Here is a 22,602-nt window from a genome sequence, read left to right on the forward strand (position 1 = left end):
GGGGGGGGCAAGTGGTAGGTGTGTGGATGTGGCGTGCGGTGTGTGTGTGTTTATGTTGGTGTTGATGTTGGAGTTGGCTGCAGATTGCCTGGGACCAGGAAGTTAAACAGTTGCAGTGGGGGAGAAAATCTTGGAAAAGAACATGTAAAAAAAATCAACCTAAAGATTTTTAAAACTCTGTTAATATCTGCCTCAAAGCATTAAAACGCAGGTTCCCTATGCTCTGTATTATTCAGTGAGCAGCCCAGGGCCCAATGAATTGAGAGAAATGAGGGGCTGGTGGGAAAAAAAAAATCAATCCCAGGAAGCAGTTAACCATCAGCTGGTTGCAAAGGAGAGAAGCTCAGTCAGGAATAAGGCACTACTGAGCCCCACTCTGAAACCACTTGCTCTTATATTTAACATGCAAGTGCTCCTTCATGCACATCCTCAAGAAGCCAGCAAGTCCACCATCTCGCCCCCAGCACCTGGAGAGCAGCCCCTGCCAAGACACGCAGTCTGGCAGGAGAGGAAGTGGCCGGCTGACATGGAGGAGGGAGAGCCTGGGGGTTTGCCTTGCAGGCTGTAAGGAGAACTGGAAGTGACCTGAGGAGGGAGACTTGCTTTAGCTGTGGATTAACTTTAAAGAACACTTGGCACCCAATAAGGACATATGACACATGAGCCATGACCCCAAGACAAAAAAGAGGAAGATGGCATTGTCATGTTCAGGAAATATTTGCAAGCACAGAGGGGAAGAAAGCAGCAGGAGTTGGGTATGAATGAGGCAAAGGATGCCCCACACATGTGCGAGCACCATCGGTCTGGCACTCTGAACTCACTTAAATTGTCTAACTATAGGACAAAGAAGTGGGTCTTACCTGGAGGCAGGTACTGGCAATGCCCAGAAGAGTTAACTAACACGTTGGTGTGGAATGTGGCATCGAAGCGCTCATCAGCACTAGAAACATGAGAAGGATTTCACGAGTCAGCACTGCCAGGCGGTCAATCTCCCGGGGCCCTTAGGTCTGTCCTGACTGCAGCTAGAATAGCTTTGAGAAGTGCCACTCTTTGTGCTCGGGTCATGCCGACACCATTTGTAACTGGCCTGGGAGATCTCAGAGCACTGGTTGCTAGTGGCCAATGTCCACCCACCCCCACCATTTCATATGCACTGTGATTTTCATATGCCCATAAAACAAAAGTTTTTTTAGCAAAAGTTAAACCTGAAGACAATTTCATAGGACATCCGCTGATGAGACATTTCTATCTGTAGGAGATAAAGAGTGGGTAAAGCACTCTGCCACTGATCAGGGATTTTGACCTACTATCTCCAAAGCTCCAGTTCCAGCTTCCTGAATGCACCCAATGCTTGGTTGGTGCTTAACCAATATATCTTGAGTGACTGAACTGTAAGCACAGGAGGCTGTGGGGCACCACCAGAGCCCAGAGGCATCCTGGGCTCCATGATTAGCGATGACAGGAAGGAGGGCAGGTGAAGAGAGCAGAGTTAGGTACAGGTTTTAGATAGGTGCACCCCAGCCCCCTCCCTGCCCAAGTTCAGAACCTCCCACAGCCACGAGTTACCAACTTGAACAAAGGGGGTGGAAGACACAAAACAGGAAAAAGAACAACAATTAAAGCCAACAGCCCTTATTATCCATGTCTTTTATCTTCTGTATTCTGATGCTTTGCGGACCCTGGAAGAACCGTGCCCCCTCCACTCCCAGGTTAGCTAGTTCCTAGAGACAGGAAACAACACGCTCACCAGTGCATCTCTCAAATGCAAACCCGCTGATCCAGAGCCTACACCCCAGCCACCTCCTTTATCAGGGTTTCACACTCCAGCCCTCTATCCCTCTGTCCTAATAACCTGAGGGCCAGGTACCAAGCAACTAGGGACAGCTCCTATGACTCAGAGTCCACTGAAATTCTTCAAACTAACCAATCCTAACCCTGCTCACCCTGCCTCGCCAGTTCTAATCCACGGAAACAACAACAAAGGCTCTTTCCCATCCAAGAAGACGCTGTCAACCAAAGGACTAAAAAATTGCTCCTTAAAAAAGTAATATCCTCACAGAAATTCAAGAGGATATTGCATCTAGTAAAACAAAGAGCAATATGAAAGTTAAAATATGATTTATGAAATAAATTTTTATAAATGGGTGGGAGGTTTGGGGCTGAGAAGAATTACAGAGATGAAATGTAGGACAGAGATGAGGAAAGCCCCCAGAGTACAAGACCAGAGGAACTCACTGGACAGATGCTGAAGAGACAAAAGGGCGGGAGATAATTACCCAAGAAATCACAGAGAGACATGCTAGAGCTGAAAGAAACTAGTCAAGCATGAAGGCAAAGTAAGGCACTTTCACAGATTTAGGGGCTCAAAGGGCTGGTGTCCCATGTATATTTTCTCGGTCATGGATTTGAGGATGAGCTCTAGGAAAATGAGGGTAAATACTGAAAAAAGAAGAAATAAAACTTTTGGACTAAACCTGGGTATCAAGAAAATGTATTTCTATGATGAGCTGTGCAGTGGGCCTAGAAAAGGCGGGGGTGGGGGATGTTCCCAAATTACAGCAAGAGATGAGGAGTCTCTGAGGAGAGTGAAGTAGATTCAGAGCAAGAGAGAAGAGAAATAAGCTGGAAAACACCATGCATTCTATCAAGGACACATTTTTAAAAATCACTGTAATAAGAAAGAAAAATATCAACTAGAAACTTCGGGGGAAAAAAAACCTATACAAAAAAGCCAGGGTATGACTATGAAACAAAAATGTGATGAAGTGCAGAGGAAGAAGGAGGGGAGAGAGACTAAGCTACCAGGAAAGGATAATCCTTTGAGATGAAGGACACTCCTACCTCCTTACTTGCAAGCACACACAGGGAGAAAGAGGAGGAGACAGGGTCAAGATGCAAATATTCTCTGCTTGATTGTGGTCTGTACCCAACTTTCTCCATGAATCACATGATAAACAGTGACGGAGCACAAAACAGCTGAACATGTGGACCTGCACAAAATCGCTCTAGAGCAAACCACGATTTTCAAACCAGGTTCTCTGGAACCCTGAGCTTCTCTGGGTATGCTCTGGGGTTTCTGCACCTGTGGATTCTGATACTCTCTCTTCCTTGTAGTCTAAAAGGCGAATAAAAGTCCAAACACATTCAAATGACTTTTGGAAAATTCTCTCTTCAGACCAGACAACCGATGGATTACTACATGTGGCCCATTTAACTCCTTTTTTGGCTGAAAGTTAGGCTAAAACTTCTCTTGCCATGCCTGTGCATATCTTTGAACCTCTTGTAAATGAGTCGCCCAGTAAGGTTTCAGTTTTGCACTGCTCTTTTTAAAAATCCACATCTGAGCCTACAATTCCAGCGTAGAACCCGGACCCCACCTCACAGCACCCGATCTCACCACTGCAACAACTGAAACTGTCTTGTGACACATGACACAGGATGCATGGTTTTGCTTATTTTAAGCTTGGGTTTCTTCTTGTCTGATTTTTATATTTATAACAAAGACTGTGAGCATCTGTTAGATCAGTGACTTAATTCTGGAAGGAAAAAAAAAAAAAAAAAGAATTCCTCCCAGTTCTTCCTCCACACATTTGGATCAATTTAATTGAAGAGACTCTTGAGATCACAAGACAAATGAGTAAAAACAAGATAAAAATCGGTTTCCATTAGCAACAGTTTACCTGTGCGACTCACTGATTTCTAAATACAGTTCAACCAAAACAGAATATTGAGATAAACAGAACTGTAACACTGTTATCATTATCAACATGCAAATCTTAATATTCGTTTTGGCAGACTTAGAGTTCTCTGCTATTTTATACATCAATGATATAAAAGTAGACTGCTGTAATAATTGTATGCTAATACCACTTATCTGTTTTGGCCATTAGAGCTGGAGATGAGGTTTGTTTGGAGGAGGGCTCTATTGCCAAAAACTGAGGCTGAACACAGCTCTGTGAAACCTGAGTGGCCCCAAACTAGCCATGACACGGGAGGTAACAGTATTAGCTGCTTGTCTCGGGGCCCAGCACTAGATGCACGTGCAGTGATGTACACGGGAGCCAGGGGATGGCGAGCACGAGGCCGTGTGATAATACAATCTTGCAGTTGGCACACACTGATAACCCTGGGAACTGGGGTGCATCCACAGGACTCGGTTCACTTCTCCTTCTGTTCTGGTGAGCATGTGAAACTTTCTGTATTAAACAGTTTGAATATATATACTGTTTATGTACTTAAGACCCTTCTTGACGACTCAGGCATGTGGCTGCTTCATTTTGTTCAACAGCTCCTCTCTCCAGCCGCCTGGGTCCTTGTCCAGCCAGCAAAGGACAGACAATTGGTGTGGGGAGAACTCTGGGGGCACCCCCACCACTGACTGGGCAACAAAGGGCAATGGGGCCTTGTCACTGAAAAGTAACCATGGAGAGGAGGGATATTTAGCCCAATTATTCAGGGTGCAGATCCTAATATCCTTCGTGGAATGGTCAGGAAGAAAGGGCAACTGGACAGGCTCTAAAGATGGGCATAATTCCAGCAGGTAGAAAGGAAGGTTGGTGCATCCCCAGCAGAATGCATGGTCCAATCACATGCCTGGAGGTAAACTAGACAGAGAGAAGCTTCATGAAGGTATGGTTTGCCTGGGAGTGAGGTGTCGCCCCAACACCTTAGTTTAGCACTTGCCTTAGCAGGAAGGCCAGCATCATGGCTTGAGAGAAAACCATGGGTGGCCATGGCTGCAGGATCCAGGGTTCAATGTTTATGGATTAACTGCAAGCTGTGCTTTCAGAAGTCAGTGAAGGCACAGGCACGCAGAAGTGAACCTGGGGTCTGGGATTAGATTTCTTCCTGTTCTCCATCCCCCTGGAGCTCATGCCCTGCTTGGTTCCACCCCAGCTCCTGACTCTGGAAGCAGAGCCTCTGAACCTAGCTCAGTGCAGCTTCCTGCTTAGCTTGCCCTGTAGCACTGACCCCCACTGCCGAGCCTGGAGCAGCTCAGCCCTAAGCCAGGGAAAAGAAAGTGACCACGCCACTCACAGCATCATCTGGCCCTGAGTCCAGCTGTCAGTGCCCTGAGAGAGAAGAACAGGGTGGCCAGCCATCAAGGAAGCCCAGAAAGACCAACTCCCAACAGGACACATGCTCACTAAACTAAAACTCTGTATATAGGTAATGCTGAAGGATTAGGGAAAAAAAAAAAACCCAGGGTCACCCTGCTGTATCAAAGAGGGCACTGGGTGTATGGGCTCATGAGGACTCTAATGAATAAGGACTCGTATGCAGCCCATCCTGTCCCCGCTGAGCTCACATAGTCTTTGAAAGGAAACAGAAAAGCAGAAGAGAAGAAAAATGATCTCAACTGTTCTCACCACAAAATGAAATAATGATTATGTGATGTGATAGAGGTGTTAGCTAATGCTACAGTGGTAATCATATTGCAATATACACACGTATCAAATCAACATGCTGCACACAGTATACTTACATTAGGTTATATGTCAATTATATCTCAATACAAAACAATAAAATAAAAATGTTGGAAGGGAAAAAAAAAGTAAAGGAGGAAGACAGAGAGAGCCAATCATCTCAAAAGACAGTGGATTTAAGGTATCATTTATATTAAATCTCTTAAAAAAAAGCTGTCAGTTACATGCTAAGACATCTCTGGTGTAAGGTATGCCTAGATGTCAGAGGGAAAACAGTCTGTTTAAAATAGAGGCATGGGGTGGGTGGGTGATAGACATTGGCGAGGGTATGTGCTATGGTGAGCACTGTGAATCGTGTTAAGACTGCTGAATCACAGACGTACCTCTGAAACAAATAATACATTATATGTTAAAAAAAAAAAAAGAAGAAGACAGTAGGAAGGGAAAAATGAAGGGGGGAAATCGGAGGGGGAGACGAACCATGAGAGACTATGGATTCTGAGAAACAAACCGAGGGTTCTAGAGGGAAGGAGGTTGGGGGGATGGGTTAGCCTGGTGATGGGTATTAAAGAGGGCACATACTGAATGGAGCACTGGGTGTTATACTCAAACAATGAATCATGGAACACTACATCAAAAACTAATGATGTAATGTATGGTGATTAACATAATAAAATAAAATAATAAAATAAAATAGATGATTTTTGTTTCAAAAGAAAGTAATGAGTCCTCTTTCTGGATACTTTGATTTAGTTCTGTATTTTAATCTAAGATGTTAAGTGTCTACAACTAGCATTGTGTCCAGTCATAGTCCATGAACAAAAAGTCTTGAGCAGAACTGAAATTTTATGGTCATTTCTATCTGTCAGAGATCCCAGGAGGCAGATATCTGGGCATCAGCAGGAGGCTTCCAGAGGAATGTATGCAAGATCCTTTCTTTATCCACCAATTTACATGTTAGGTGGCATATAAAATGGATGTTATTATTATTTTTTAAGATTTTATTTATTTATTTGGCAGAGAGAGACATAACCAGAGAGTGAACACAAGCAGGGGGAGGGGGAGAGGGAGAAGCAGGCTTCCTGCTGAGCAGGGAGCCCGATGCGGGGTTTGATCCCAGGACCCTGGGATCATGACCTGAGCCGAAGGCAGACGCCCAACAACTGAGCCACCCAGGCGCCCCTACATGGATGTTATTATAACAATTGAATGTAACATTGGATGGATTATAATGTTATAAATAGGATAATGTTATCACAGTATGTATCAAGTTTCTGAGCTCCCTATTTTGTTCCTTGAACTGTATGACTATCCCTGACCTAGTATAATATCTTTTTTTTTTTTTTTTTTTAGAGAGAGAGAGAGAAAGAGAGAGGGTGGCAGGAAGGGCAGAGGGAGTGGGAAAAAGAATCCCAAGCAGGCTCCGTGCTCAGCACAGAGCCTGATGCAGGGCTTGATCTCAAGACCATGAGATCATGACCTGAACCAGAATTAAGGACCAGATGCCCAACTGACTGAGCCACCCTGAACCCCTAGTAATATCATCTTAATCACTATAACATAATGAAAATGTTGGTATTTAGCAGAGTGAGGCCCCAACTTTGTTCTTTTGTTTAAACGTTGTATTACCTATCCTTGACCCTTCACTCATCACTGTAAATTTTAGGATCCACTTCTCCAGTCCCACAAAGACCTTGTTGAGGCTTCAGTTGGAATCAGATTAAATTTACAGAACAGTTTGGGAAAATAGGACATCTTTGTGATACTGAGTTTTCCCAGAATTAAATATGATATAATCCATCCTTTGTTTTGGTCTTTCTTATGTTTATTTATTAGTAATTTTTACCACTTTCAGATATTGGAAATAAAATTTGTTAAATTACATTTTCTAATTGTCACAAGGGTAAAGAAATACATTCAATATTTTTACACTTGTTCTGTATCCAACATATTTTGTCTAGATAGTCTCTAAAGAGTTCTTTTTAATGTAAAAAAATCACAGTCTATGAATGATGGTAATTTAGTTTATTCCTTTCTAATCCTTGATATTTTATCACTTTGCTTTTATTACTACTTAGATTCATACTATTATTAAGATATGTGATGACAATGGATATCCTTATTTTTTTGCACATACAGAAACTTCTAATGTTTCAGCATTAAATGGGCTTTTGGTAAAGACCTTACATCAGCTGAAATCAAGTTTTATTCTATTTCACAAATGGGTATCAAATACAGTCAGTTGATTTTTCTCCACTTACCAAGATGATCACATGAGGATGAATTATACAAATGGATTTTTCTAAAGTTAAACAAAACTTGTATTTCTAATAGGAAACTAAATTTGATTGGATTTGTTTTTAATTATTGCTAGATTTAGTGAGCTAATATTTTAAAGATTTATACCTGTATGTTCATAAGTGACATTGTACATTAGGTGGAACTTGACTATAAAACCCACCTTTTCCGATTTCTTTTTCAAAACATGTCAATCAAGAGAATGAAAAGGCAAGCTTCAGACAGGGAGAAAGTATTTGAAAAAGACATACCTGATAAAGATTATTACCCAAAATATACAAACAACTCTTGAAATTTAACAATAAGGATAAAAATAACCTGATTTTAAAATGAGCACAGGGGCACCTGGGTGGCTCAGCTGGTTAAATGTCTGCCTTCGGCTCAGGTCATGATTGCAGGGTCCTGGGATCAAGCCCCAAGTTGGGCTCTCTGCTCGGCGGGAGCTTGTTTGCCCTCTCCCTACCACTTCCCCTGCTTGTACTCTCTCTCTCTCTGACAAAGAAATAAATAAAATCTTTAAAAAAAAAAATGAGCCAAAAACCTGAACAAACACTTCAGCAAAGATATACAGATGTCAAATAAGCATAAGAAAAGATTATCCAGATCATGTGTCATTAGAGAAGTGCAAATGGATTTTGGCCAACTTCTTAGATTGGCCAAAATCCAGAACATTGACAACACCAAATGCTGATAAAGATATAGAACAACTCTGATTCATTACTGGTGGGAATACAAAATGGTACATACAGCCACTGGAAGACAGTTGGTCAATTTTTTACAAAACTAAACATACTCTTACCGTACAATCCAACAACCCAACAATCACACTCCTTGGTATTTACCCAAAGGAGCTAAAAACTTAGGTACACAAAAATCTGCACATGGATATTTATAGCAGCTTTATCCATAATTCCTAAAACTTGGAAGCAACAAGTTGTCCTTCAGTAGGTGACTGGATAAATCAACTATGATACATCCAGACGATGGAAAATTATTCAGTAATAAAAAGAAATGAACTAACAAGCCATAAAAAGACATGGAGGAACTTTAAATGTTTATTACTAGGTGAAAGAGGCCAATATAAAAAGGCTGGATATGTATGATTCCAACTATATGATATTCCAGAAAAGGCAAAACTACGGAGACAGTAAAAAGGTCAGTGTTTACCAGGGGTTGTGGTGAGGGAGGGATAAATAGATGGAGCAGAACATTTTTAGAGCAGTAAAACTACTCTGTATGATATAACAATGGTGGGTATATGGTATTATACATTTGTCCAAACCCAGAGAGTGTACATCAAAAGTGAACCCTAATGTAAACTATGGACTTAGGTGATAATGATGTGTCAATGTAGGTCCATTGATTATATCAAATGTCCCACTCTGATGTGGGGAGGCTGTGCATGTGTAGGGGCAGGGGATATAGGGAAAAATGTCTGTCTCTTCCACTCAATTATGCTGTGAACATAAACCTGCTCCAAAAAATAAAGTCTATTTTTAAGAAATATATATTGATTCAATCTTATCTATTTTTTTCTATTTTTATCTAGAATCAGCTTCTGTTTTTCCAGAAAAAATTAATTCTGGCTAAATTCCCAAATTTATTGACATAAAGTTATCCATAATAGTCTCACTTGTTTTAAAATACCTGTCCGCAGTTATAAACCCTTTTTATTGTTCATAATCATTTGTTTGTATCTTCTTTCTTTTCTTTTTTTTTTTTTTTTAAAGATTTTATTTATTTATTTGCGAGAGAGAGAATGAGAGACAGAGAGCATGAGAGGGAGGAGGGTCAGAGGGAGAAGCAGACTCCCTGCCGAGCAGGGAGCCCGATGCGGGACTCGATCCCGGGACTCCAGGATCATGACCTGAGCCGAAGGCAGTCACTTAACCAACTGAGCCACCCAGGCGCCCTCTTCTTTATTTTCTTGATAATTATTCTGAGGTGTGTTCATTTTATTAGTTCTTTTTAAAACCAGCTTATTGGAGCACCTAGGTGGTTCAGCCAGTTAAGTGTCTGCCTTCAGCTCAGGTCATGATCCCAGCGTCCTAGGATGGAGTCCCCCGTTAGGCTCCCTGCTCGGCTGGGAGCCTGCTTCTCCCTCTCCCTCTGCCACTCCCCCTGCTTGTGTGCTCTCTATCAAATAAATAAAATCTTAAAAAAATAAATAAAACCAGCTTATTCCTTCTCGATTTCTATTTTTCTTATTTAATGAATTTCTACTTTGTTCTTCCTTCCTTCTACTTAGTATTTATTCTCACTTCTTGAGATTGGTGATTAAATCACACATTTTCGGGGCACCTGGGTGGCTCAGTCGTTAAGCGTCTGCCTTCGGCTCAGGTCATGATCCCGGGGTCCTGGGATTGAGCCCCGTATCGGGCTCCCTGCTCAGCGGGAAGCCTGCTTCTCCCTCTCCCTCTGCCCCTGCTTGTGTTCTCTCTCGCGCTTGTCTGTCAAATAAATAAATAAAATCTTTAAAAAAAAAAAAATTTTCTTGTAAAAAAATAAAAAATAAAAAAATATATCACACATTTTTCTTTTTAAACCTTTTCTAATGTAAGCATTTAAGGCTATGTATTCCTCCTGCACACCCACACACAGGCACACACAGAGACAGAGACATACACACACTAAAGGTTTTTTTTAATTCATATATGATATTTAGTTCTCCAGATATTTACTTTTAGTATAACAAGGATAAATTTATTCCTATATCTGTGTCTGTGTGTATCTCTATAACTGTATCTATATTTATATATTGGGTAAGTCTTGTTAACTGTGTAGTTCAAAACTTAGATATCCTTATGCTTTTTACTTTTCTTCAACTATCAATTACTGAAAAAAGTACATCAAAATCTTCTACCATAATTACGAATTTGTCTGCCAATTTTCTTCATTTGTTTCAAAGATATTTTGTGTTTAGTGCATACATGTGAGATTTGTTATGTATTCTTAGAAATTGTTTCTTTTTTGTCATTGACTTGGCCTTTAATTTTAATTGTATCTTTTTTTTTCTTTCTTACAGTGTGTGTTGTGGTTTTTGGTTTTCTGTTTATTGGGTTTGTTTTGCTTTTTGTTATTGTTTTTCTGTTGTAAACACAGCCATTCTCATTCCTGGTTCCTCTTTGTCAGGTATATCTTCTCATTTTTTACTTTTTATTATTTTGCTTTTTGTGTACTTAAATGCTTTAGTTCCATTAGCTATATTTTTAAAAGTATATATAATATAGTTGGGAAATCTCAGTACTTTTAACCAGCTGCCTAATCCATTTACTTTTATCTTCTCTGTTGCTATGCTTGGTTTTATCTCTACTACTTAATTTTGTGCTTTTGATTTCTCTCTTTTGACTGCATTTTTTCCTCCTTTCTCTGGGTTTTTTATGTTTTCCTTATTTTTCCCCCACTCTCTCTCCACCTGTTTGAAAGTTCACTATATTATTCTTACATTTCTAATGGTTCTTCTTACATTTTTAACATGTGTCTCTTACTCAAAACTGACCACTCTGTGGCCTGCCAGAGCAACAATGGAGGGTTTTACCTCCACCTGCTATCCAAGTACCACCTTCCATGTTATTATTTTCCAGCATCTTAACCTCTTTGTTTTTAATACCCCAAGTTCATTATTATTATTTTATGTATTCCATCTTGTTTATATTTACCTGACCTTAAGACTTTATTTGAGAGAAACAGAAACAGAGAGCGTGTACGAGAAGGGGGAGGGGCAGAGGGACAAGCAGGTTCCCCACTGAGCAGGGAGCCCATCACAGGTGCTCCATCCCACAACCCTGAGATCATGACCTTAACCGAAGTCAGACCCTTAATCAACTGAGTCACCCAGGTGCCCTTATATTTACCTGAATTTTTAACCAACTGCTTTGCTTACCATTCCTTCTCAAACTTTGTTCCTAAATGTTCATTCTGGTAGTTTCTTTAATAGTAGTATTTCTGGTCATTTCCCACTTCATGGGAAACTCTTTTAGTCTGTTTTTCTGAAAATGTCTGATTTTGCCCCTCACATAAAAAATGGTTTGGCTGGGGAAAGAATTCTAAGTTGATAATTATTTTCTTTCAGTACTTAGTAGATACTTTCTCTCTCTTTTTTTTTCCCCCTAACTTCAACTGTGGCCTTTAAATGGTCTGCAGTCAGTCTAATTGTCATCTCTTTGTTAAGAAGCTGCCCTTTTTGTCTTCCCTTGTTCCCAGGATCTCCTTAGCTTTGGGTGTTCTGTAGTTTTTAGCACAGTATGTCTAGGGGCTTGTTTCTTCCTATCTACCTTTCCTCAGGCTTGTTGTATGTCCTGAATCTGAGGATTTATGTTTTTCATCAATATTATTAAATTTTCAGCCATTCATTTGGAACACGGCTTCTGTTGGGAAAAAAAAAAAAAAAAAAGATGTGTTTCAGTGGAAAACTGCATCCTCTCTAACACACAATTCTGAGTTAGCCGGTCATTGTGTTTGAGCGATTTAGCGGTTCTTTGTGAGCCGTAAGCAACTGATGGATGTATAAATTATATGTTGTCTGGTAGTGATTTAACTGGTGATGATTTGACTTTCTGTGCCCTGTAGATAAACAAGTTTTGTGTCCACCTATAATTTATCTCAACATTCCCAGTCCATATAAATTTGTCCTGATTTGATTTCTCCTTTGAACTGGTTCTAATACCTGCCTGGTTCCCTTGTGTATTATGAGTAAAATAAATTCTTTAATCTGTTCACTTTTTATATCGGTATACAAGTCACAATTTTATCTTTTTTCTGAAAATAATCTTTTAACACTTCTCCCACATTCTTTCTATTATTTCCTTCTATTGTACTAGCAAACATGTGTGGGAACACTAATCCTACAAAAGAGAGGAACCCATACTCCAGATTTTGCAGGATTAAGTACATGGTGTCTCTTGGGTGGATTCATGCCTCCATATCTGTTTTTTGCATGACCTCAGACACATGGTACTTTATTATGATTATGATTATTTATTCCTATTTTTCTCTATTGGAAAATAGGAATAATAATAGCACCTTCTTCATAAGGCTGTTAATATATATAAAACTTCTGGAGCTGGGGGAGCAAGATGGCAGAGGAGTTGGAGACCTGGATTTCGTCTCCTCTCAGGAATTCAGCTGGATAGGGATCAAACCATTCTGAACACCTACAAACCCAACAGGAGATCGAAGAAAAGAAGAGCAACAACTCTCTGAACAGAAAAGCGACCACTTTCTGGAAGGTAGGACGTGCGGAGAAGTGAACCCGAGGCGATATTCGGGAGGATAGACGGCGGGGGAGGGGCCTCCGTCGGCCGCTTTGGGCAAGTGATAGAGCCGCGGAGCACAAAATCGGAACTTTTAAAAGTCTGCTCCCCCGAGGGACGTCACTCCGGTGGCTAAGCGGGGGGTGGAACCCTCCGGGACAGTGTGGTCTCAGGATCCGCAGGGTCACAGAAAGACCAGGGGTGCCTGAGTGTGGCAGAGCTCCCAGGTATCGGAGCAGGGAAGCCGGCTGCAGAGACAGAGCCAAGGTGCGGGCTCTCAGCTCGGGGTGGCCATAAACCGGGATCCGGGCACAGTCGGGCCCCTGCTCCTCCAGCAGGGACCCAACAAGCGGCAGATCCGGGGAGACTCACCTTCCTCCCCCGGGAGGAGCTGAGCGGGAGCGCACCACAGGGATCTGCTGGGTTTGGAGACCACCCGGGGTCGGGTGCCAGAGATAGAAACGCACGGTCACAGGCCGGGTGAGCACGGAGTGAGGCCGGAGACCGGGGAGACGGGAGTGACTGACGGCTTTTCTCTGGGGGCTCACGGAGGAGCGGGGCCCCGAGTTCTCGGCTCCTACGGAGCGGAGATTGGGAGGCCGCCATTTTCACTCTCCGCCTCCAGAGCTGTACGGAAAGCTCGCAGGGAACAAAAGCCCCGGAGAGCAAACCCGAGCAGATTACTTAGCCCGGACCAGGCAAGGGCGGGGCAATTCTGCCTCCAGCAAAGACATTTGGAAACCACGGCAACAGGCCCCTCCCCAGAAGATCAGCGAGAACAGCCAGCCAAGACCAAGTTTACCGATCAATGAGAACAGCAGAACTCCAGCGCTAGGGGAATACTGCACATAGAATTCATGGCTTTTTTACCATGAGCCCTTAGTCTTTCAAAGTTAATTTTTTTTTGACGGTCTTTTTTCTTTTTTTTCTTTTTGAATTCTTTTTTTTCCCTTATTCAACCAACATCTTATCAATCCCTTTTTAAAAAAAAAATTTTTATTTTTAATTTTTAGAGTCATATTCTATCCCTTCATAGTAGTTACCCGTATTTTTGGCTTATATATATAAGTTGTTCTCTCTTTAAAATTTTGAGATAGTTTCTTCTAACAGAGTAAAATATACCCTAAATCTCTAGTATATGGTGTTTTCTATTCCCCTGCCTGATCACATCCTCTCCCTTTTTTTTTCTTTTTTCTTTTTTTAAATCCTCTTCTTTCTTTTTTCAAACAACTTCTTACCAATTCCTTTTATAAAATTTTAAATAATTTCCATCTTTACAGTCATACTCCATCCCTTCATCATATCAACCCTTATTTTTGTACATATATAAGTTTTTCTTTCTTTAAAATTTTGGGAGGCACTTTCTTCTAAAAGACCAAAATACAACCCAAATCTAGTGTGTGGCACTGATCTATATACCAGCCTAATCATATTTGATCACATTCTGGTTTTTTGTTGTTGTTGTTGTTATTTTGTTTTGTTTGTTTTTGTTTTTATCTTTATCTTTATCTTTTTTTTCTTCTTCTTTTTTCTCTCTTTCCCTTTCTTTTCCCACTGCTTCAGGTCTTTTCTGATTTGTTTAGAGTATATTTTCAGGGGACGTGGTTACACTGCTAGCATTTTGTTCTCTCATTAATCTATCCTCCTCTGCACAAAATGACAAGACGGAAAAAATCACCTCAACAAAAAGAACAAGAGGTAGTACCGACTGCCAGGGACCTACTCAATACGGACATTAGTACGATGTCAGATCTAGAGTTCAGAATCATCACTTTAAAGATACTAGCTGGGCTTGGAAAAAATATGGAAGTTATTAGAGAAATCCTTTCTGGAGAAGTAAAAGAACTAAAATCCAACCAAGTAGAAATCAAAAAGGCTATTAATGAGGTGCAATCAAAAATGGGGGCGCTAACTGCTAGAATAAATGAGGCAGAAGAGAGAATCAGTAATATAGAAGATGAAATGATGGAAAATAAAGAAGCTGAGAAAAAGAGAGATAAACAACTACTGGATCACGTGGGCAGAATTCAAGAGATAAGCGATACCATAAGACGAAACAACATTAGAATAATTGGGATCCCAGAAGAAGAAGAAAGAGAGAGAGGGGCAGAAGGTATAATGGAGCAAATTATAGCAGAGAACTTCCCTAATTTGGGGAAGGAAACAGGCATCAAAATCCAGGAAGCACAGAGAACCCCTCTCAAAATCAATAAAAATAGGTCAACACCCCGACATCTAATAGTAAAACTTACGAGTCTCATAGACAAAGAGAAAATCCTGAAAGCAGCTCGGGAGAAGAGAGATGTAACCTACAAGGGTAGAAACATTACATTGGCAACAGACCTATCCACAGAGACCTGGCAGGCCAGAAAGGACTGGCAGGATATATTCAGAGCACTAAAAGAGAAAAATATGCAGCCAAGAATACTATATCCAGCTAGGCTGTCATTGAAAATTGAAGGAGAGATAAAAAGCTTCCAGGACAAACAAAAACTAAAGGAATTTGCAAACACAAAACCAGCCCTACAGGAAATCTTGAAAGGGGTCCTCTAAGCAAAGAGAGACCCTAAAAGCAACATAGACCAGAAAGGAACACAGACAATATACAGTAACAGTCACCTTACAGGCAATACAATGGCACTAAATTCCTATCTTTCAATAGTTACCCTGAATGTAAATGGGCTAAATGCCCCAATCAAAAGACACAGGCTATCAGACTGGATTAAAAAACAAGACCCATTGATATGCTGTCTGCAAGAGACTCATTTTAGAACCAAAGATACCCCCAGATTGAAAGTGAGGGGGTGGAAAACCATTTACCATGCTAATGGACACCAAAGGAAAGCTGGGGTGGCAATCCTTATATCAGACAAATTAGATTTTAAAGCAAAGACTGTAATAACAGATGAGGAAGGACATTATATCCTACTTAAAGGATCTATCCAACAAGAAGATCTAACAATTGTAAATATCTATGCCCCTAACATGGGAGCAGCCAATTATATAAGGCAAGTAATAACAAAAGCAAAGAAACACATCGACAACAATACAATAATAGTGGGGGACTTTAACACCCCCCTCACTGAAATGGACAGATCATCTAAGCAAAAGATCAACAAGGAAATAAAGACTTTAAATGACACACTGGACCAAATGGACTTCACAAACATATTCAGAACATTCCACCCCAAAGCAATGGAATACACATTCTTCTCTAGTGCCCATGGAACAGTCTCCAGAATAGATCACATCCTAGGTCATAAATCAGGTCTCAACCGGTACCAAAAGATTGGGATCATTCCCTGCCTATTTTCAGACCACAATGCTTTGAAACTAGAACTCAATCACAAGAGGAAACTTGGAAAGAACTCAAATACATGGAGGCTAAAGAGCATCCTACTGAAGAATGAATGGGTCAACCAGGAAATTAAAGAAGAATTTAAAAAATACATGGAAACCAATGAAAATGAAAACACAACTATTCAAAATCTTTGGGATGCAGCAAAGGCAATCCTAAGAGGAAAGTAGATAGCAACACAAGCCTTTCTCAAGAAACAAGAAAGGTCTCAAGTACACAACCTAACCCTACACCTAAAGGAGCTGGAGAAAGAACAGCAAATAAAGCCTAAACCCAGCAGGAGAAGAGAAATCATAAAGATCAGAGCAGAAATCAATGAAATAGAAAATAAAAGAACAGTAGAACAGATCAACAAAACTAGGAGCTGGTTCTTTGAAAGAATTAACAAGATTGATAAACCCCTGGCCAGACTTATCAAAAAGAAAAGAGAAATGACCCAAATCAACAAAATCATGAATGAAAGAGGAGAGATCACAACCAACACCAAAGAAATACAAACAATTCTAAGAACATATTATGAGCAACTCTATGCCAGCAAATTAGATAACCTGGAAGAAATGGATGCATTCCTAGAGATGTTTCAACTACCAAAACTGAACCAGGATGAAATAGAAAACCTGAACAGACGTATAACCACTAAGGAAATTGAAGCAGTCATCAAAAATCTCCCAACAAACAAAAGCCCAGGGCCAGATGGCTTCCCAGCGGAATTCTACCAAACATTTCAAGATATTAATACCTATTCTTCTGAAACTGTTCCAAAAAATAGAAATGGAAGGAAAACTTCCAAACTCATTTTATGAGGCCAGCATTACCTTGATCCCAAAACCAGACAAAGACCCCATCAAAAAGGAGAATTACAGACCAATATCCCTGATGAACATGGATGCAAAAATTCTCACCAAAATACTAGCCAACAGGATCCAACAGTACATTAAAAGGATTATTCACCATGACCAAGTGGGATTTATCCCTGGGCTGCAAGGTTGGTTCAATATCCGCAAATCAATCAATGTGATAAAATACATTAACAAAAGAAAGAACAAGAATCATATGATCCTCTCAATAGATGCAGAAAAAGCATTTGACAAAGTACAGCATCCTTTCTTGATACTCTTCAGAGTATAGGGATCGAGGGTACATACCTTAATATCATAAAAGCCATCTATGAAAAACCTACAGCGAATATCATTCTCAATGGGGAAAAACTGAGAGCTTTCCCCCTAAGGTCAGGAACGCGGCAGGGATGTCCACTATCACCACTGCTATTCAACATAGTATTGGATTCCTAGCCACAGCAATCAGACAACAAAAAGAAATCAAAGGCATCCAAATTGGCAAAGAAGAAGTCAAACTCTCACTCTTTGCAGATGATATGATACTTTATGTGGAAAACCCAAAAGACTCCACCCCAAAACTGCTAGAACTCATACAGGAATTCAGTAAAGTGGCAGGATATAAAATCAATGCACAGAAGTCAGTGGCATTCCTATATACCAACAACAACAAGACAGAAGAAAGAGAAATGAAGGAGTCGATCCCATTTACAATTGCACCCAAAACCATAAGATACCTAGGAAAAAATCTAACCAAAGAGACAAAGGATCTGTACTCAGAAAACTATAAAATACTCATGAAAGAAATTGAGGAAGACCCAAAGAAATGCAAAAACGTTCCATGCTCATGGATTGGAAGAACAAATATTGTGAAGATGTAAATGCTACCTAGAGCAATCTACACATTCAATGCAATCCCCATTAAAATACCATCCACTTTTTTCAAAGAAATGGAACAAATCATCCTAAAATTTGTATGGAACCAGAAAAGACCCCGCATAGCCAGAGGAATGTTGAAAAAGAAAAGCAAAGCCGGCGGCATCACAATTCCGGACTTCCAGCTCTATTACAAAGCTGTCATCATCAAGACAGCATGGTACTGGCACAAAAACAGACACATAGATCAATGGAACAGAATAGAGAGCCCAGAAATGGACCCTCCACTCTATGGTCAACCAATCTTCGACAAAGCAGGAAAGAATGTCCAATGGAACAAAGACAGTCTCTTCAACAAATGGTGTTGGGAAAATTGGATAGCCACATGCAGAAGAATGAAACTGGACCATTTCCTTACACCACACACAAAAATAGACTCCAAATGGTTGAAAGACCTCAATGTGAGACAGGAGTCCATCAAAATCCTAAAGGAGAACACAGGCAGCAACCTCTTCGACCTCAGCCGCAGCAACTTCTTCCTAGAAACATCGCCAAAGGCAAGGGAAGCAAGGGCAAAAATGAACTATTGGGACTTCATCAAGATAAAAAGCTTTTGCACAGCAAAGGAAACAGTCAATAAAACCAAAAGACAACTGACAGAATGGGAGAAGATTTTTGCAAATGACATATCAGATAAAAGGCTGGTATCCAAAATCTATGAAGAACTCATCAAACTCAACAGCCAAAGAACAAAGAATCCAATTAAGAAATGGGCAGAAGACATGAACAGACATTTTTCCAAAGAAGACATCCAAATGGCCAACAGACACATGAAAAAGTGCTCAATATCACTCGGCATCAGGGAAATCCAAATCAAAACCTCAATGAGATACCACCTCACACCAGTCAGAATGGCTAAAATTAACAAGTCAGGAAATGACATATGTTGGCGGGGATGCGGAGAAAGGGGAACCCTCCTACACTGTTGGTGGGAATGCAAGCTGGTGCAGCCACTCTGGAAAACTGTATGGAGGTTCCTCAAAAAGTTGAAAATAGAGCTACCATACGATCCAGCAATTGCACTACTGGCTATTTACCCCAAAGATACAAAAGTAGGGATCCGAAGGGGTACGTGCACCCCGATGTTTATAGCAGCAATGTCCACAATAGCCAAACTGTGGAAATAGCCAAACTGTGGAAAGAGCCAAGATGTCCATCGACAGATGAATGGATAAAGAAGATGTGGTATATGTATACAATGGAATATTATGGAGCCATCAAAAGGAATGAGATCTTGCCATTTGCAACGACGTGGTTGGAACTGGAGGTTATTATGTTGAGTGAAATAAGTCAAACAGAGAAAGATATGTATCATATGACCTCACTGATATGAGGAATTCTTAATTGTAGGAAACAAACTGAGGGTTGCTGGAGTGGGGTGTGGGGTGGGAGGGATGGGGTGACTGGGTGATAGACACTGGGGAGGGTATGTGCTCTGGTAAGCGCTGTGAATTGTGCAAGACTCTTGAATCTCAGATCTGTACCTCTGAAACAAATAATGCAATATATGTTAAGAAAAAAAAAAAAAGAAGAAGAAGGTAGCGGGAGGGGAAGAATGAAGTGGGGGAAATCGGAGGGGTAGACGAACCATGAGAGACGATGGACTCTGAAAAACAAACTGAGGGTTCTGGGGGGGAGGGGGGTGGGAGGATGGGTTAGCCTGGTGGTGGGTATTGAGGAGGGCACATTCTGCATGGAGCACTGGGTGTTATGCACAAACAATGAATCATGGAACACTTCATCTAAAACTAATGATGTAATGTATGGGGATTAACATAAGAATAAAAAAAAAAAAAAAAAAAAAACCCTTCTGGACCAGGACATGGCACAGAGAAGCATCATAAATAGTGTTAGATATTTTTGCTACTGTTCACTATTTTTTCATATTTTCATCTATTTAGCTTGCTATGATTCATCTGGGAAATAGCTTCTTCTTCAATTGTGCATCTGATAATCAATGCTTACACCAAGTTTTTAATTTTGATGGCTAAATTTCTCACTCTATTAATTTTACTTGACTTTTTAAAGCTGCTTTTTTAGAGGGTGTGCTGCTCTTTTCTCGTGTTTTCAATTCTTAATCATGTTTAATTATTTTTTTATAATTTTTTAAAGATTTTATTTATTCATTTGACAGAGATAGATACAGCGAGAGAGGGAACACAAGTAGGGGGAGTGGGAGAGGGAGAAGCAGGCCTCCCGCAGAGCGGGGAGCCTGATGCGGCCTCGATCCCAGGACCCTGGGATCATGACCTGAGCCGAAGGCAGACACTAAACGACTGAGCCACCCAGGTGCCCCTATCTTAAAATTATTTGTTAGGTTCTATTACCTAAGGTTTAGATCTAAATCTGCTGTTTGTCATGTTTACTATTTGCTCCAAGTGAGCTGTTTCTTTATAAGTTTCATAAATTTAATTTTCAACTCATCTTCAGCAAGGTGTGTGTATGTGTGTGTTATAACTGAGTTCTGTCTTACTTTCTCTAATGCTTCAGTCTTGGTAGTTTTGTGCCATTTTCTGTAAGAACAAGAGCTTAGGACACACAGATACAGCAACAGTGTTGGTGGGAGAGGAGGCTGGGGAAGTAAGGGGACAGTGGGGAAAAAGAGTCCTGTGGCTTTCTTCTCACAGCTATATGCCCCCCACTCCGGACATTTATCTAATTGTCATGCCTTGTACTATTTGTCAGGCTGCAGAAAACTCTTGGTTCAAGCACAGATGTCCCACCCACAGAGCTTGAACAGGGCATGTTGAGGCTTCTTGATGGGACAGACAGGAATGAACCTTCAGCCTTTTAGCGCCAAAAGGCAGCTTCTGTTAGCACATCCTGAAACAGGTAAGCTTCTTTTTCATCCTTCTGCACTGAGAAGTAAATGCTTTTTCAGTCCAGTTTCTCACTGAGAGAAGCATTTCCACAGCAGGCCAGCTTTCTCAGTTCCAACCCACCTTGTATGGGGCAAGAGAGAGGAAGCACCGGTTTTACTTCTGCCTTGGCGGGTAATTAGTTTTGTGACACAGAACAGTTCATTGAACTCCCCACGGCTCAACTGGGAAAGAGAGCTGATCGCCATTTTCCTAAGTCTGCTTGTAGCCTGGGCATTCCTTCTAGCAGTGTTTTAGGTAGCCCATATAAATCGATGTGAAGATGTCAATGAAATAAAAAGTAGTTTTTCCTAACTATGTAACCTATGACATCCCTTCTGGCTCTAGATCTGTGAAACAAAGAGAAAAGAGGAAAAGCTAATCACCCCTGCCAGTGGAAGACAAAGTGTTAAAAGACCGTAAATCATATGCAGAAATTCACACATGTATGTGTGTGTGTGCAGAGTGACTGGAAAACACAATGGTAAAGGTAACAAAATCACACTTTGCCCACCTGTACTCTAGTGATCTCTGTGAGCTTAAGAAATACCCACATAAATGGGGGCCCAGGTCCATGCGTAGGTAACTGGCTAAAAAGTGACCACATTAATTTTTTAAGGGGGCTTTTCTCTTCAGATTGAAGACAGTAAAGAAATCCACCAACATTAATCTGAATGAATATGATGTCTAACTAAGCATATGCTTTCAAAAAAATACCAAAAAATACCACTTGCTATGGCCTTATAAAAAAATGATAAAACAAAAACATTGTTTTTGTCTTTAAGAAGTCAATCTAAAGATTTCCTGCCCGTAATTATACCAAGTATTTCCACCAAAAAACTGAAACAGGTTAATAATTCATTATAAACACCACACTTGGTTTAGAGTAAGTGGAATATAATACTGGGGGCCTAATTTTCTTTTCTTTCTTTTTTCTTTTCCTTTCTTTCTTTCTTCTTCTTTTTTTTGGTTGAAATTATGCAAAGTTTAGGCCAAACAGGTAAAATTAAAAAAGCTGTTGGGAATGAAGGGGACCTATTTTCTCTATGAGTAAACCAAGCTGGCATAACATGCTTGGAAAGAAATTTCACAAAATATAATAAGAGCATTTAGGAGCCTTAAAAATTCCATGTTTTGTCTGGAAAGTTACCTAAGATTAAAACAATTATGGTCACATATGTTTATTGAGATGGTATAGGCTTGTAAGCCCCTTGCAGGCCAGGGTCATTTGAGGACTGCAGTGAGGTTAAGGTCGGCCAGGCAGGCCTAGGCCAGGAGGAGAAAATGTTCTCTTCCCCTTACCTCATGTTGCAAGGCCTAAATGCCTGGATCAGCAGCAAGTGGCTCTTGCCTAGCTTAAAGTGTATCTCTCTAAACAGAAGTGTTCTTTCTAAAGACAAAGACATGTTGTCTCCAAAGGAAGGATGGCTAAGAGAATTCTTTATTCTGTAAGCATAAGCAGGATGTATTTTGTTCCTATTGCATTTCGTGTATATTTCACTTCACGGATGTTGGCTTGATACTTTAAGTATACATTGTTATGTTTATCTGATCTCTGCGAGTATATAGCTATGTGAGAAATAAACGGCAGTATGCAGTTGCAAGTGCTGCCTTTGCTCTGCATCCCCTGTGTCCTGG

General features: G+C 40.6%; 1 protein-coding gene across 1 annotated transcript in view; it reads right to left on the reverse strand.

Annotated features, from left to right (window-relative positions):
* Positions 1–22,602, reverse strand: part of LOC118022967 (neuronal acetylcholine receptor subunit alpha-7) — a 129,933-nt gene that overhangs the window by 14,160 nt on the left and 93,171 nt on the right. The window contains exon 5 of the mRNA XM_035023960.1: positions 861–940. Within this exon, the coding sequence (XP_034879851.1) occupies positions 861–940 (80 nt within the window). The remainder of the gene's footprint in view (positions 1–860; positions 941–22,602) is intronic.

The sequence above is a fragment of the Mirounga leonina genome, unplaced genomic scaffold (assembly GCF_011800145.1).
Source record: "Mirounga leonina isolate KUSES-001 unplaced genomic scaffold, KU_Mleo_1.0 Mir_178, whole genome shotgun sequence".
Classification (NCBI taxonomy): Eukaryota; Metazoa; Chordata; class Mammalia; order Carnivora; family Phocidae; genus Mirounga; species Mirounga leonina.